Source organism: Camelina sativa, chromosome 8 (assembly GCF_030686135.1).
Source record: "Camelina sativa cultivar CO46 ecotype springtype chromosome 8, ASM3068613v1".
Lineage (NCBI taxonomy): Eukaryota > Viridiplantae > Streptophyta > Magnoliopsida > Brassicales > Brassicaceae > Camelina > Camelina sativa.
The window spans coordinates 18,748,666-18,765,565 of record NC_141887.1 but is presented as its reverse complement, the minus strand read 5'-3'; the positions used below and the strand labels follow the sequence as shown (position 1 = coordinate 18,765,565).

The 16,900-nt window shown below is 32.6% G+C and overlaps 1 protein-coding gene and 1 pseudogene across 30 annotated transcripts; one reads left to right on the top strand and one right to left on the bottom strand.

Annotated features, from left to right (window-relative positions):
- Positions 1-3,606: 3,606 nt before the first annotated feature.
- LOC104707260 (CST complex subunit CTC1-like) lies at positions 3,607-10,333 on the bottom strand. 29 transcript variants are annotated; one of them, XR_015564258.1, is made up of 16 exons: positions 9,027-10,308; positions 8,808-8,926; positions 8,657-8,731; positions 8,486-8,561; positions 8,303-8,373; positions 8,125-8,202; positions 7,826-8,017; positions 7,433-7,534; positions 7,046-7,352; positions 6,564-6,917; positions 5,918-6,463; positions 5,755-5,846; positions 5,446-5,665; positions 5,271-5,373; positions 4,428-4,747; positions 3,607-4,010 (listed from the first exon to the last, which is right to left on the bottom strand). XR_015564258.1 is itself a non-coding variant. In XM_087462584.1 (16 exons), the coding sequence occupies exons 6-16, from the start codon at positions 8,176-8,178 to the stop codon at positions 3,837-3,839; spliced, it is 2,433 nt and encodes an 810-aa protein (XP_087318710.1). In that variant the 5' UTR covers positions 8,179-8,202; positions 8,303-8,383; positions 8,486-8,561; positions 8,657-8,731; positions 8,808-8,926; positions 9,027-10,333; the 3' UTR covers positions 3,607-3,836. The 29 variants fall into 29 exon arrangements, 20 of the variants coding, with proteins under 20 accessions (XP_087318710.1, XP_087318712.1, XP_087318709.1 ...); XR_015564252.1 differs by having other exon boundaries at positions 5,271-5,363; positions 7,046-7,321; positions 8,311-8,373; XR_015564253.1 differs by having other exon boundaries at positions 5,271-5,363; positions 5,918-6,460; positions 7,046-7,321; positions 8,311-8,373.
- Positions 10,334-13,469: 3,136 nt separating this feature from the next.
- On the top strand, positions 13,470-14,949 carry LOC104707259 (uncharacterized; annotated as a pseudogene). Its single transcript, XR_015563670.1, has 5 exons — positions 13,470-13,674; positions 13,758-13,807; positions 13,927-14,107; positions 14,196-14,315; positions 14,418-14,949. The product of XR_015563670.1 is annotated as an uncharacterized LOC104707259 (transcript).
- Positions 14,950-16,900: the final 1,951 nt, after the last annotated feature.

The window sequence follows — 16,900 nt, the reverse complement described above, 5'->3', positions numbered from 1 at the left end:
CAATTTGTGTTTGTGGTGCAAGTAAATGCAAAGTGTGGTCGTGGAATCAAAGCAATGAAGAGGAGGATGTTCTAGGGACTCGTTTGGTTTTTGTCTGGCATTGTTAGGTTGCTAGATTTGGGTCATTAGAAACATTGCTAGGTTGTTGGTTCTATGTTTCCTGTTGGTTGGATATTGGATATTGTTTATGTTATAATATTGGTCTTATTATTGGTATTGGTTATTTCCGCTGTTGGTTATGATTGTGGTTAGGTGGCTAGTGGGTATGAGACCACTAGTTGTAGTTTGTTTATTATTATTATTATTTATTATTTATTTTAAAATAAAAAAACGGGTCGGGTTGTTTCACCTAGTCGATTAATATTTAATCCGACAAAAACTATACCAAAATTTGCAAATTGAATCAAACTGAATATAGCATATACCATAAATAATAAATGATAAACTCTAAATCGTTCTCATCATAAAAGTATTGAGTTGCCCACTTGTTTTTGTTCTTGTTGTTGTAGCAGCTCTGGAAGACAGTGCCTCTTCTTTACATGAGCGAGAAGCTTTATCTTCTTGATGTTGGATAATACCGAAGTGGGCAACTCGTGCTTGTATATAATATATATATATGCACCTTTTTTTATCTCTTGATGGATGTTTTGGTTTAATAGATGCAACTATGCTGTGACAACCCATCTCGTGACCCGACTAGCCCACCACTAGCTTGCCCCCATGGACCCCGAGCTGGCCCTGCAGGGCATCGATCCTAACCCCTCACTGTGGATAGAAACTATTCATCCAAGATCAATTGGTAACAGCTTGTCCTGTGGGAAGGTTGTTAAAGGGTGGGGACCAGGGTTCGAGGAACGCCTGACGCACCAATAACCTACTGGTGGATTTGGATGAATAGTTCCTATCCACAGTGAGGGGTTAAGATCGATGCCCTACAGGGCCAGCTCGGGGTCCATGGGAGCAAGCTAGCGGTGGACTAGTGGGGTCACGGGACGGGTTGTCACATATGCAAGCTAATTGGAGACAAGCTTTGGTCCTAAAGAAGTCCATTGCAGAAAAAATCACTAAGGGTAAGCCACTCGTCAAACACATGAAATGATAGTTCTAGAGACTGCAAATGTTAGAAACAAAGGCCCCGATTGGTAATGGCTATTACTTATGGCTGTAAAGACTTAACTTTAAAAATTTAGCAGTAGAGAATTTGGTTGTAGATGCTTTGACTGTAGAAACTTTAACTGTTAAAATTTGATTGGTAACAAATACTTTTAAAACTGAAGTTGTTATTTTTATTATTAAAATATATTTACATTATGATAATGAAAAGAAAAATAATTATTATTGAAATGGATCTTAAAAGAAGGAGAAAAAATAAGAATAATTAAATTGTAAAAATAATTTATGTAAAATTTATACATAAATTTTTGGAGAGCTTTTAAGTATATTGGAGAGAAAAAAAAATAAAGTTTTATATTTGTTTAATTTTAAAGCCTGGTTTTGACGCTTTAAAAAATCTGAAAAAACAAAGAAAGAAAAAAAAAACTGACTTACAAAGCTTTAAAAAAAATAAAAATCAAAAAAGTATGATTGGCAAATAAATGGCTGTCAAGACTTTAATTTTTTTTAAAGTCTTCAAAGTTTTGTACCAATCAGGACCAAATTCTGAATTGAATGACATGGTTACTAAATGGTATCTTTTTTGTCTTCTCAAATGCTGTTATAGTGATAGGCATCACAGCTACAACCTTTGGAGTTACTTAATAGTATATTATTTCATATGTTTTGTTCTGTTTAGCACCATAAACGTTTATCTTTCTGCATTTTTGTACTTTGTTCACTGCATTGTTCTTGTAACCAAACAAAAACATACATGTATGTATTTTTTAAAAAATTTAAATTTCATAAAAATAAGAATTCCATTAGGATTCTAACCATTGGAGTAGAGAAAACTTAAAAACCCTTTTCCAAGTTTTGAAATTTGATAAAAATCAAAATTTATTCTTTAAAAATTGTTAAAACCCCGTTGGAGAAGGTCTTAGTTTCTTATCATACATTGTAGTATTACTATTATACTAATTTAAGTTTTAAAAATCTTGTGATCTTCACATTACCTCTTCCTCATTTTTAACATGATTGTTGTTTATATATATCATATTGTAAATTATCATATGGATTTTTAATAACATAATAGGATTTGCATATTTTCAATCAATTTGGATAGCTATTTGTTTAATAGAGCAAATCGATCTATGTTTTTTACAATAACTTTTCATCCAATATCATGTATATTAATATTTTTATTGTTTTACAGGAATCTTATTATATAAACCTTGGTTCTCAAAGTTAATAACTCATCAGATCGTGACACGTGTTAGTTTTAACGATCAGAGATCAAAGTTAAAAACTCACCAGATCGTGACATGTGTCATTTTAACGATTAAATATTCAAATTAGTAACTCATCAGATCGTGACACGTGTCAATTTTAACGATCAGAAATCACATATCAAAGTTAGTAACTCATTAGATCGTGACATGTGTCAATTTTAACGATCAGAAATCACAGTTGTCAAGCTTAGTAAAACGGTGCATAAGATAATTGTAATCTTATTATATTAAAAGAAGCTTTGTTAATCCTAAAAGGAAAATGATTGTAAATACACTCTTCTACATAAGCAAAGAGATGATGCCATATTTTTCACCAAACAAAATAATTTCGACTAGCTTTGTTTTTCTTGGTAAAATTTTCTTCTTTGTTTTTTATTAACCTTTTGTTTGACACATCATTGTTCTTGAACAAGTCTCGAAAGCATAAAAAAAAAAATGAATACACAAATGCAATATAACAACATAGATTATATAACACTAGATCAACTAAACAGAAAATGTTCTTATCGTTGAACGTCTTACAAAAAAGTGGGAAGCAATAAATTTTTTTAGAAAAACAATGAGCTCATTGGAATAAATTTTCTCATAAAATAAAAAAAAAAAGATTAAGGGAAATATACAAAAAATATTAATTCTAAAAAATGTAAATACTCACTTCTATAAAAACATAGATCGTCTCATATTATTCACCTAACAAAATAATTTATTCAAAGATATTGGTTTCAACTTTGTTCTATTGTTGTGGCGCTTAAGGAAGTTGATTCTTGGATTTAATTACATCACATATCACAAGAGCAACACGATATCAAAAGTTCTACTTGAATGTCTCGCTGATTGGGGTATAGAGAAATTATTTACCATCACAGTTGACAATGCAACTGCCAACAGTACTGGATTAAAGAAGTTTGTTAAAAAGTTTAAGTTATTGAGGCATGATTCTTTAGTGTTGGATGGTACTTACTTGCACATGAGGTGTTGTGCTCATATCATCAACTTGATTGTTAGGGATGGTTTGTCTGAAGTGGGTGATAATGTGACAGCTGTTGGCAATAGAGTTCAGTATGTGAGGTCTTCATGTTGGAGATGTGACTCATTTGAGCAAAAGGTTGTGCCAGAGAAGATGACTAGGGGGAGTTTGCCTATGGATATGAAGAAAATGTGGAATTCTACATACTAAATGTTGACAAGAGCCATGAAGTTTAAGTTGGCTTTCGAGAAGATGGAGGATGAAGACAAGTTATATAATGACTACTTCATGGAAACTGAAAATGGGGTGAAACGGAAAGGACCACCTTCTTACACGGATTGGAGGGCAATAGAGAGGTTAGTTAAGTGCTGTAAAATACTAGTATACTGTAGATTCTTTTTACCTAAAGGGCTATGAAATTTGAATGAAACACCAATAGTAAAAAAACTTATCTATTCCCGCACAATGTTTTGAACACTTCATGATCAGCTATTTAACAAACCTTGGAGTAAGCTCCAAGCTCGAACCAACGGATCCACTTGGCTAACTTCATTACCCCAAACATTCTGCAGATTAAGTCTTGATGTATCCATCTCCACGCACTGTTCCCTCTCCAAATGCGCAATCATTTTCATGTCCATTGAGCTCCTGGCAACTTCCTGCTTAAACCAAAACAATGAAGTTGATCATAAGTAGAAACGAGTACAGTGTGTATCAATACTATTAACTTGGCATAGAAACACCCAGTTGTGCAACTAAGGAAATATTAAACCGAAAGACATGTGCATAGCGTTTAACTAAGCATGCCACCTTATTTTGATGCGTCGTACTAGTCTTATATACTCATTAATATGAGTAAATCTACTTGATTGCAGACCTGCCCACCCGACTAAGCTTAGTAAACTTAATAGTACGTAGCAATATATTACTGTTTATTCCCCCACACTATAAAACCAATCTGAGACCTGAGAAAAACATCAGTAAGTTCTGTTGACTAATTATCCAGGTATGACCGTTTAATGTTCAGGACAAAATGAAAAACCAGTATCAAGGAAGATAAATGAGGTTGAACATACCCATAAGGGGCCGCTAATGGCATTTGGGATCAACCACTTGAGGAACGTATCCTCTGACTTGGCGAGAAGTTGATCTGAAGTAACAGCAACGGTGATGTCTCGAAAGAGTGTGTCAATCTGTGATCCATTGCACTTCATCACTATTCTCTTGTGAACCCGAACAATTTGTTCAAGATGGTATGCTGTTGTTTCCCGGCCGCTGTCTCTTTTAGTCCACTGTGCCACATCAATATCTTCTTCAGGCAACGCTTCGTGCAGCCTAAGAATTGTAAACGCTCTTTCCCCACTCGTCCAGCAAAGATAAACTGATGATCCGTCATCTAAACCAGGAAAAGTGAAAAACCCATGAAAAGAGAAAGAATGGAAACATCAGAGATTATTAACTAATTTTTTAATGGACAAGTATGTTTTCTACATGCCACTGGAAACTGAAGAAATACTACTCAGGAGCATAAAATGAGTCTAAACATCCGTTCAGTAACACCAAAGATTATATAAACATAAACATATAGACTCGTACACGGTACACATCTTTATATGTTTTATTGCCTTGCAGCATTACACTCATTCACAATGCTTAATACGAAGCTCTTACGACGATGATAGTCATATATCAAACGCTTGTATGTCATACATAATGAAGACTGAATAGGACAGCAATTCTAAGAAATAGTACCAGTTGGATACAGTAATATGATAAGACCTTTTTCCAACTGTAGAAGATAAAACAAAACGTAACATCTCTGCAAATTCGACTCAAACTTCCCTTTCTGGTGACATGCTCTAAGTTATGCCTTATTCTAATCCTTGCTAGAGTGCCCTAGAATAGAAGATGTGACTTACCTACTACAAATCCTGCAAGTGGTATATCAAAATTGTTCCTACATTCGTTTTCTGAGGGATCATCAGATCTCGTTTGGAGAACCAGAAGATAAACTGAAAGAACCTGTTGCTTCAACAAATCAGTACATATAAATGTAAGAATTAAAACGACTTTGCTAATCCAAAATAATATTACCTTGCAGGCAGACTTTATTTGCTGATTATCCTTGTTTCCTGAGAATGAATTACAAGCAGGAGGACCAGCAAGCATGCAAGGTACGTATTCCTGAGGTGTGACTTTGGGAAGACACAAAGCAGCTTGGTGAGCCGGTTTCTCTAACTGCCGACCATCCGATGCCTTTCGAGAGTTTATCTTGATAAATGATGCTGACGTCAACACAAACCTGTTTTCCTCTCTACAGAAACAATAAAGCAAGGTGTTGAAGATGAGTTTGCTACTTAATGAAAAGCTAATTAAGCAATTGTTGTTATTTAGATATTATACCCTGTTCCAAGAATCCGGTAGAATGTTGCACTCGCCCCAGGGCCGAATCCAGTGAGATATGAATGCCTTCGAAGTGGACCAAATATCTTCACCTGAAACACAATGTTGATAAGATCAGAGGTACAAGAATACAGAGAGCAGGGAGAGTATAATATGCACTCACAATTTGATGATTGACAAGAACATTAATGCAATAGCTGCTTGAAACATCAACGACAGAAGAGGTAACAGCGTCAACTGCTACTACGTCGCCTCTGAAAGACGCCAGATTTCCTTCAGGAAACAAGCTGTTGGAAGGAGGTACCAGAGACGGCTCTGCCTGCATTATCGTCTCCAAGTGAGTACAGCACGAAGTATTATTATTATTCTTTCCAGCTGCATATGGCTTATTAAGTTCTTCCAAGTTCTTGAGAAATACTGAAAAGAGTCCTTTTGCATCATAAGGGAGAAGAAGCGAAACATCTGAACAAGGTTGTGGACTAGAAACATGTTGTTTTTCCACAAGAGATGGTTGAGACGAAACCAGAGGATATACATCCACAGATCCATCATGGGTGAGATCTTCATCAAAAGAAAATTCCACACTCCATAAACGTGTTTCAGGTCTAAAACTGATTTTGTCATTGTTAGATATTCCAGACCGTCCAGCACAAAAAGAATCATCAGTGCCATGCTTCATCAAATAGCAACCGCCAATCTGTAAAGCCTGCTATTAAAATGCAAAAGCATCATTTTTAGTTTATATTATTAGTCTTGTGCAGCATAGATGTTTCCTGGGAATTCAATGTTAATAAGAAATTAATACTTACATAATAGTTACTGCATTCAGGTATGAATTCTAACAGCACACGCTTAGCACTGAGCATGTTACCACTTTTCTTCTCCTTCAAATTAGACAGAGTTGCTGCTGAGACCAAGCAGTGACTACTAGCACATCTGATGGTCATCTGGCAGGAAATTTCATGTGGCACAGATAATGCTCTTTCCCTCTGTAATCCATTATTAGTTTTACATCTCTTATGTGGACGTATTTCTTGGGAAGTATCATGTTCTCCAAAATAGGGAGCAGCTGCGTCTTCCTCAGTCACAGAGCAAATGAGTTCCAGGGGAAGGACTATTGCCTCGACGAATACACTAGTACAGTCAGGCATTCCTGGGTGACCCTGGTACAAGATCAATAATCATAACAGTTATGAACTTCTTGAAGCATAAACAACAACATTTATTTCCTTAAGCAAGATAAATAAAATAACGAGACTTGGAGATTGCTAACTAAAAAATGAAACCATACATTTTTTAACATTGGGAATTTGTGGGTCACCCTAAATAGATGAAACCTTCCCCCTTTGAACTCATTAAGATCATGCCTCCAGTCAAGAGAATGGTGCCCGTAAACCTGTTTGCAACTTCCAGTACCAAGAGATAAAGAAAAACGCACTGTTAAGGTGTTTTCAATGGCCAATGGAGTGGGATTAACCACATTTCTACAGCGAAGGGAATTATGAAGAAACGGCATGTGGAGCATTGATTCAGGTAGTCCTTCCATGATAAGATTGTAATCAGAAACCTAAATCGAAGAGCGAACATAAGAGGATAAACTGAAGAGTCAATAGGAAAAACTTGGTATCCTCCAACATGCCAGACAGAAAGATAATGCAGTTTGAAGTAAAAAATTAACCTCAAATATCCTGTGCGCATTTCTATCACTTAGAAGGTCTGGCGTCAGAACATCTATGCTGCTAGTTCTGTCATGCAATTGAAGTCTTCCAGAAGATGAGATCTATATAGAAGAATAATGTCACAGCTACATATGGGTATAAATCGAGAAAAGCAAATATCTTGTTATGTAAAAGCTAGATATATCTTCCAGATATCAAGTAAAGATATATACCCTGTCAAGCTGACACGATGACACTGACATCTCAAAATTTTAAGAAAAAAAAAACATTTTTAATGAGTTATTTGATGGCACACTGTATTTATATCAGCCTCTTATAAATTGGAGCACAGATATGAAGTGGCAGTATTTGAAATTCTAGAAACAAAACCTTTGAGGTCACAAGTAATATACCTTCAATTTTCCAAGCAAGATGACACCAATATCATCACTTCCAAGAGTCTTCGTGTTTGTATGATTGTCTCTTTTCCACGTTGATGATGAATGACTTAAGCAATTATTAGCACTAGAGTTTTTGTTAATCTGAGAAAGCAATTCATTCAGCATGACCTTGTAGTGCTGGACAAAACTTGAGATAGACATTACCTGTTGCGGAAAAGAACGGGTGGAATTAATATTACAAGATATAAGAATAAGCATGTCAATTAAAAGGAGACTAAAGTCGTTCTAATCTAACCAAACAATACACTTACCAGTTTTAGGTTGCAATCATGAGCTTCACTATTGCATCCACATGACTCATGCATGCAGAACTCAGTAAAGATCCCCCCCTGCGAATGTAATGGTTTAATAAAATGACTAACTGATGAGCATAGATAGTATCCTAAGAAGGGTATAAAAGCTGCATATTTTATTGAACTTTGAATTTACCAATTTACCCTAGGTTGAAACATGAATGACGGTATTTGTGACTCTGCATACATCTTTGTCAGTTCATCCTTCTGATAACACCTCATAAAAATGAAGAAGACCATAAAAGTTATTAAAACTTAATGCAAGAGAAATTCGTAAAGCACAGGATCAAAGCAAAGAACCAAGCCTGCTTTCAGTTACCTGACAGGATCGTAAGATTTCCTTCTCTGATGGAATTCCGTTAAACTTCTGCAAGCACGATCTGACAAGTAATGCCCTGCAAAGCATTGTATTGCAGCTATATCAGTCATGAGTCATAAAAAAGAATAAAATCACAAAGTATAGCTAAAATCAATCAGAGAGTAAGATTACCAAAATCTTGCAGGAAAGGACAAAGACTCAATAAATCGACTCAAAGAATTCTGCCGACATGAATCTACAAGACAACTGAATCACCGTCTGGATTAATCTTTGGACATAAGAGAAAGCTTCCAGGATTCACCGATTTATAGCAAAACCTTACCTCGTTTCAAAAGGTGAAAAAAACTCTACTGTGATGCTGGTCTTGAAGCACGCTCCAAGTATAAGCACTTCTCCCCAAGAAAATTTGGTATTTACAAAATGAACATTTCTGATACAAATCTGCACTGAAATTAGTCAAATCAATCATTATCGCCAAAACAAAAGGAACAATCTTATTATTACACACACACCAAACTGAAGCAAAAGGGGACTTTCTTACAAGGGAACCAGTTCGGATACTGTGGGATCTATTGAGTATCTGATCCGTCAATAAAAGCCATACATCTTCATCCATCTCAACAAGCTTTCCTTTCAAGTACACACCTTTGACAAATCCAAGGTAGGAACCACAGTTACCTCTCCTATCAACAACAGTTTTCAAAACTATCTGTTTCTTAGAAATACAAGGTGGATGAAGAACAGAACTCTCGGTCGTCACAAACACCAACAGAGAATCACCTCTTACATAAATCATCTTCTTTTTCAACCCGGAAAGAGCAACATTTCTTCCAACTAGCTTCCTTATCGCAGGGTGCCAACTCGTAACCACTAACCCACAAAAGTAAACGAAAGCAGACTTCTCAAAAGCGTGACTACAACCAACAGCAGCATTCTGACTATACGCTTTACACTCACACGCCATGACATGTACTAAGAACCCAGGAAGATTTACAGAATCACTTGATTCCCCATCCATACAAGAAACAACAGACACAGGGCTGATAGACTCTAACACACCATGTACGCAATACCGTGACTTACGGTCACCGTTTCGCGACGGGAACAAAGAAGGAAACAATGGAAACGAACCAATTCCAGAACACCGAGAAAGCAAATTACCAGTATCCATAAATTTCCACTTGATAATCTCCAAAAACCCACCACAATGCTTCATAGGTAGAAAATTCCAAGATAAAACACAAATCTTACTCCCAATCGCGCGGATTTCGAATCTAAGGATATCACAGCAGATTGTCAAATCACCATCGGAGAATCGAAAGCAGTAACGATTCGGACATATTAGGGTTTTGGAAGGAAGAGATATCGTCCCGACGATAACCGCTGGGTGACTCAACGGTGCGAGAAACTTACAGGTCAAGTCGGAATCGAAGGAACCGGGACGTGAATTAGGGTTCTTAGAGCTTGATTCAGAAGACGAGTGAGAAGCAGCGGAAGAGAATAGCGACGATGCACCGGTGACGGCTCGACCTTTGTTGACAAGCTCTTTAATCGTGAGAATTGTGGCATTCTCCATTCTTTGGAGCTTGGAGAATTTTTAGACTCGCCGCGGTGGTTCGGTGGCTCTGTCGTCCATGGACTGGACTGTGTAATTGTGGTAGTGAGAGGGTGAATTAGGGCGCGAACCCGAGAACGGTGACCCGAATCTTATTAGACCCGACCGAGTTCATATTGAGAAGCTTTAACTACATGTCGTTTAGGTGTAGCCTCGACGAAATGGCTAACGTTTTTGTGAATTGATCATGTTACATCAACTCTTTGTCACGTATTAAATTGTTAAGTTGGTTCTTTTTCTTTTAGGCCTTGAATGTTTATTTTTAGGTAGTTTTTGGATTTTGATTTGATTCTTTGAAAATTTATTTTTTTATCATTCAGGGTTTTTTAAAAATAGATCCCTTTAAATTTAGGGAAACTAGTTTTTGAGTGGTTTCTTACAATTTCAAGTAGAAGCTAAAATATTTTAACGTGGATATTTTGCAAAATCCAAAATCTAAAATCTAAAAACTAAAATCTATAATCTAAAAACTACCTAAAATTTCTCAAAACATTCATGGCCTTAATTATGGAAGGAGGTTTTAGTTTTTCGATTATAGATTTTAGTTTTCAGATTTTAGATTTAGATTTTTGGATTTTGCAAAATAAAATTAAAAAAAAAAAAAGAGTTTTTAAAAAATGTTTTGTAGAGGAAATCTCAAAAACTCATAAGTGGGATTTTGGATTTTGTTAAGAAATTAGTAAAATCTTTAAGAATACAGATTCCCTATTTTTTCAGGGAAACCACTTTTCATAAAATCTTGAATGGTTTAAAATGGATTTTTGAAAAATCTAAAACCAATAAACATTTGAAAAACCACATCCATTCAAGGCCTAATAATAGCGGTAAATTAATAATCACTTTAAAGTAAAATTTCCCATCCTAAATTAGATAAATAAATTTTTTGACACAATTTAATAATATAATAAAATAATAATTTTTTGAAAATTATTTGTAAATATATTATCTCATCAATAATATAAATTAATAATTATATAAAATTATCAATATATATATATATATGTATATATACACATTATTTTTTGTTAGATTTCATTTCTAATAAATTTTGATATATCAAAAATTTTGAGCATTTTTAAAAATATGATAATCATATTTTTTTAATTGATTCTATAAACTATTAGTTACACCGATTAAATCTTAAAGTTTTAAATATTATTTTGAAAAATTACCAAATTAAAAAATTACTATATAAACTAGAAATTAACAGATTTTTATGATCTCAACATTATTAATTTATAAAGATTTTATTGTTATTGTTTTCATTCATTTCATGTAAGCAACAAAAATAATCTAATGTATCTCAAGAAAGAACTTCACATGTGACAACAAAATTACAAGAATTAAACACAATAATGAAAGTGACAAATTAGTCATCAGAAAGAAAGAAAAACAATTTTGGAGAGTGTTGACAGTTTGTCCGTTAACGCAATCTATCTATTTCCAACAAAAGAAATTTGATGATTTTATTTCTTGTCCTAATTTTTTTTTCATTTTTTTTTTTTTTGCAAAGTTCCAGATTTCTTCACAAACTCCATAGTTATTTAAAAATTCCGATCAAAATTTGTTCAACATAGGATTCTCTATAGGTTGTAAAGAGATGCGGAGTGAACAAAACCGGAACTTTCCTCAACACTAGGTAAGAAAATTTCAACAATTGGAGATGGAATTACATATCTGCAAAACAAAAACATATTAGCTGTGATCCATTAACTAATTATGGTCAAAAAGATAGCATTAGTACTCATAACTCAGAGAAATCTCCTAAAATGTTTTTCGTCTGCTAAGGTGAATATTGGCTGAACAGTTGCCTATTGCATGTGGTCAGCATCAAACAAGGTTAACTATAAAGTACCGACAAAATTATCTCTATGTTTTTGGAGGTCACAAGCCATAATAAAAATAGGGTTGTTTTACAAAACAGTTAAAAATAAAATAACAAAAAAAATTAAGTGTTAAAAATAAAATAACTAAAAAATCAAGTTTAGGGTGGACAAAGACCACTAAATTAAAAGACATATTTAAAATTTAGGACCAAAAATTCTAAATATATTTGAAGGCCAAAAATTCTAAATATATGAACGAATTTAAGTACACTTTTGAATTTCAATTTATTTATGGTGGAATTTTTTGGAGGCTAGTTAAATTCAGTATCAACAATTAAAAAGTTGTGTTATATGTGGCAGATAACAAAAATATCCTTATTATTATACATGGAAATAAGAAATATTTTGGATTAAAAAAGATAACAATCTATACTAATAAAAAGTAGAAACTATAAGCTTCTAAAGGCGTCTACATAAGATTTAAAACCTCCAATTGTGATTAGACATGTCACTAACTAACATTTTTAAAAATTTGCAAAATTTTCTATATTAAGAATTATTTTAAACATCCTATCAGGATTTGACATGTCATTCATTAACATTTTTTAAATTTCCAGAATTTTTTAGAAAAAAGAAAATTTTACATTTATGGAAATAAAAGAACTATGTACAATATCCCACATCGGCTAGAAAATTTTTAGACAATGGTTCAGAACTATTATAAATAAGATTAATATGCTTTCAACAACGAATGAGCAGGAAAACTTGATTTATCAGGCGTCCTAGTTTAATAGTTTTATTCGGTTTGATCCAGTTTTTTGTTTGATCAAACTAAAACTTTAAAAAGTTTCAAAAAATATATTAGAATATTTCAAATTTTTAAAAGTGTAAATATTATAAATATTGAAACTTTTAAAAGTTCTTAGCTTTTAAAAAGTTTTTAAATATTATAATTTTAAAATTTTAAAATTTTAAAATATTATAAATAAGGAAACTTTTTAAAAGGTTCAAATTTTATATTTGAAACCTTTTAAAATTTTAAAATATTATAAATATTGATGTAATACATAAATTATCTTATTTGTCTATGTTTGTGTTTTTTATTTCTTATGAGCTGTAAAATATATTTTTGTGTATGATTTTATAGATGAGTTGATATTCTTTCATTAATTTTTTATTTTTATCTTATTTTTTTATTTTCACCAAGAAACGTTTCTTTTTATCCTAAAATAAGAATCGTTTCTTCCAATCCTTAAGCTTTTGTTTCATTAACAATTAAAAACTATACCTAAGAAATTTACTAAGAAACATCTAAGGATTAATGAGGATAGTCTAAGATCAATTCTCAAAAATGACGTTAACTTTTTGTCACTTCCATCACCAACTAAAGCCCAGGAATTTTATTATTAAGCTATTTAAAACGATAGGATATTCCGATATTGTTACTTAGCCGTGAGTCTTTAAGTACTTCCTTTGTATAAATTTTTTTTCTCTCTTGAGTGTTCGCCCTAGCCGTAAAAAAAAAAAAAAAAAACATTCACCGATGGCCGGTGATGGGTGGCTTCTCTTCTTGGTAGTTTCTTGTTTGTCTTTTTATCTATCTCAACCTTTAGCTTCGTCGTCTCCTCCTTGGGGCGGATTGGGGTTGTTCTTAGACGGATCTATTCTCCGGTGGCTCCGTCTCGCTTCTCCGATCAAGGCTTATAGGTCTGAAGTTCCCGATCTGGTTTTCATGTCTCGACAATCAGGTTTCTCGACTCTATTCTCGTTGGATTGGGAATGGCGGTGACTTGTTTGTTTTTCCGGCTGCTCTCGAGGTGGATCTGAAAAGTTTTGCTCTTGGATTTTGTTTGGCTATTCGGTGGTGCTGCTTCGTCTGAGGTTTGTTCACTTACAGTAAGATTCAGTAAGATTCTCTTACAGAGAAGAAACTTAGTTTAGACATTATATAGCCTTAAAAGCTTTTCATATGCTAGCTTTATTGTGAAAATTTCTATTAATTTTGGGTTCTTTTACAAGGTTTAAAACCATATAAATCAAGGTTCTTATACATTGAGGCTTACAAGACTCTCCGTGACAGAGGTCCTTGCCCAGCCAACCATGTTGTGGCTCACCTAAGTGGCGATTTCGCCTTTGTGGTCTTTGATAAATCAACTTCTACTCTGTTTGTAGCCTCTGTAAGTTCTCTTTAAAACCCTCAGAATTCCTTTTTTTGTCTGTAAAGTAGATTTGATTCGGTGGTAATATTCGGTTTTGATTTTGCTGCAAGACCAAGTTGGTAAGGTTCCATTGTATTGGGAAATAACAGCTGATGGGTAAGTGGCATTTGCTGATGATGTTGAGTTGCTAAAAGGTGCTTGTGGCAAGTCTCTTGCTTCTTTCCCTCAAGGTTCGTTTTCCATCACTCTTTTTAAGTTCTAGATTTTGGGGGCATCACAAGCTTAGTTGAAGTGGTTTCGAGTTTTGAATAGTTTGTGCATGTGTGTTGCAGGCTGTTATTACTCGACGGCGTTAGGTGGGCTTAGAAGCTTTGAGAACCCTAAGAACAAGATCACAACCATTCCTGCTAATGAGGAAGAGATTTGGGGGTTTATTCTTATAGGCATCTGGATAATCTAAAATGGTTATATATATCTCCAATGGGAGTGTCTGTCTACGAATGAGTAGAGATTTATTGAGTAAAAGGAAAAAAACTTGCGCTTTATTTGTTTTCTTCTTCCTTCACCCTCGCGATGTTTCGTTATCTCTAATGGCGAAACGAAAAGTCTCGATCTAAATCGTTTGATTGTAGATGAGAATCGAGAAGAAACTCTCTCTAATCCGCTGGTCATCATATGCAATAGGAGTTTGGTTGGTGAAGATCTACAAACGAAGAGACTTTTCAAGCTTCTTCGATGGTCATTGATTCAATCTATCTCTCTCGATGTTCCAATCTCTTTCGAATTGTAAGAACATTGAATTAAAAACTTTGTTATTGGAGGTATATTTTTTACTTTTATCTTACAAAAGTTATTAGCCTTGAATTTGTATTTTTCTTAGTTAAGTAATGTTAACATATTTGTTTACAACTTTACCATTGAAGATGCTCTTACATGTGTAACATGTGTAATAATTGGTTACTTTAAAATATGTCATCCAGTAAAATGTAACAAGTATTAAGAGATTGGGATTTGGGACCGATTTGGGACCAAAGCTTTTCGTACAGTCTTCTCCTCTTTTCTATAATCTATTTCTTCCTCCTAAAATTTAGTAGAATTAACTTACAAAGTAATTCGAAATTTTGACAATGGTTATCAGTTTTAGAAGTAAATCACAACTTAACTCTAACTTTGACCATTAAATCACAATTTAAAGAAGATGTCCATTAATTTTTACCGTAGCTTTAGGATTTTGGGTGTGGTTTGTAAAAATGAAAGACTGATTAGTAGATATTAGTTTGTAAGCTGTAGATTTGTATTTCTACTAGGTTTTGAACCCACGCTACGCGTGAGTTTATCAGATATATTTTGGTGAAAATTATATATGATTGATGACCATTACGAAATATTATTTTATAGAAAACTTTAAATTACTATTAAGATAAAACTTTTATTTTAGATACAAAATTTTTAAAAAATATAAAAATCATTTGTGCTAAAAAATCAAATCTGATCAAAAGAATCATGAATTTAATTGGACATCCAGGCGAAGCAAATCAGACATTCGAACTGGTGACCTTGTATATCATAAACTATTTCTTTGACTATCAGATAAATAAAATATTTTTAAACATATAATATTTAAAAACTTTTTAAAAGCTAAGAACTTTTAAAAGTTTCAATATTTATAATATTTAAACATTTAAAAAATTTAAATATTATAATACTTTTTATCAAATAAAAAACCGGATTAAACCAAATAAAACTTTTAAACTTGGACGCATGATAAATCAAACTTTCATGCTCATTCGTTGTTGGAATCATATTAATCTTATTTATACTGGTTTTGAACTATTGCCTAAAAGTTTTTAAATATTATAATTTTAAAATTTTAATAGTTTAAAATATTATAAATAATGAAACTTTTTAAAAGGTTTAAATATTTTATTTCAAAACCTTTTAAAAGTTTAAAATATTATAAATATTGAAACTTCTAAAAGTCTTAGCTTTTAAAAGGTTTCAAAATATTATAAGTTTTAAATTTTAAAAATTTCTTAGTTTTAAAAAAAATTATAATTTATAAATTTTAAAAGTTTAAAACATAAATATTGAAACTTCTAAAAGTCTTAGCTTTTAAAAAGTTTCAAAATATTATAAGTTTTAAATTTTAAAAATTTCTTAGCTTTTTAAAAAAATATAATTTATAAATTTTTAAATTTTTAAATATTATAATACTTTTTATCAAATAAAAAACCGGATTAAACCGAATAAAACTTTTGAATTTGGACGCATGATAAATCAAACTTTCTTGCTCATTCGTTGTTGGAATCATATTAATCTTATTTGTACTGGTTTTGAACCATTGTCTAAAACTTTTCTACCCGATGTTGGACATTGTACATATTTCTTTTATTTCCATAAATTTAAATTTTTTTCCTTTTTTAAAAAAATTCTGGAAATTTAAAAAATGTTAATGAATGACATGTCAAATCATGATAGGTTGTTTAAAATAATTTTTAATATATAAAATTCTGAAAATTGTAAAAAATGTTAATAAGTGATATGTCAAATCCTGATAGCTTGTTTAAAATCCTATGTGGACGCCTTAAGGAGCTTATAGCTTCTACTTTTATTTAGTATAGATTTATATTTTAAAATAATTATTTTATTATATAAAGCATCATTTTTTTTTGTGATGTGGAAAAAATAGCTTCTATAGCAAAAAAAATGAAAGAAAATGAAAATGGACCATAAATTTGAAAAAAAAAAAAAAAGACTGATTGGTTTAGGTTTGTTGCTGGTTGAGTTTTTTTTTTTTTTTTTTTGGCATCCTAAA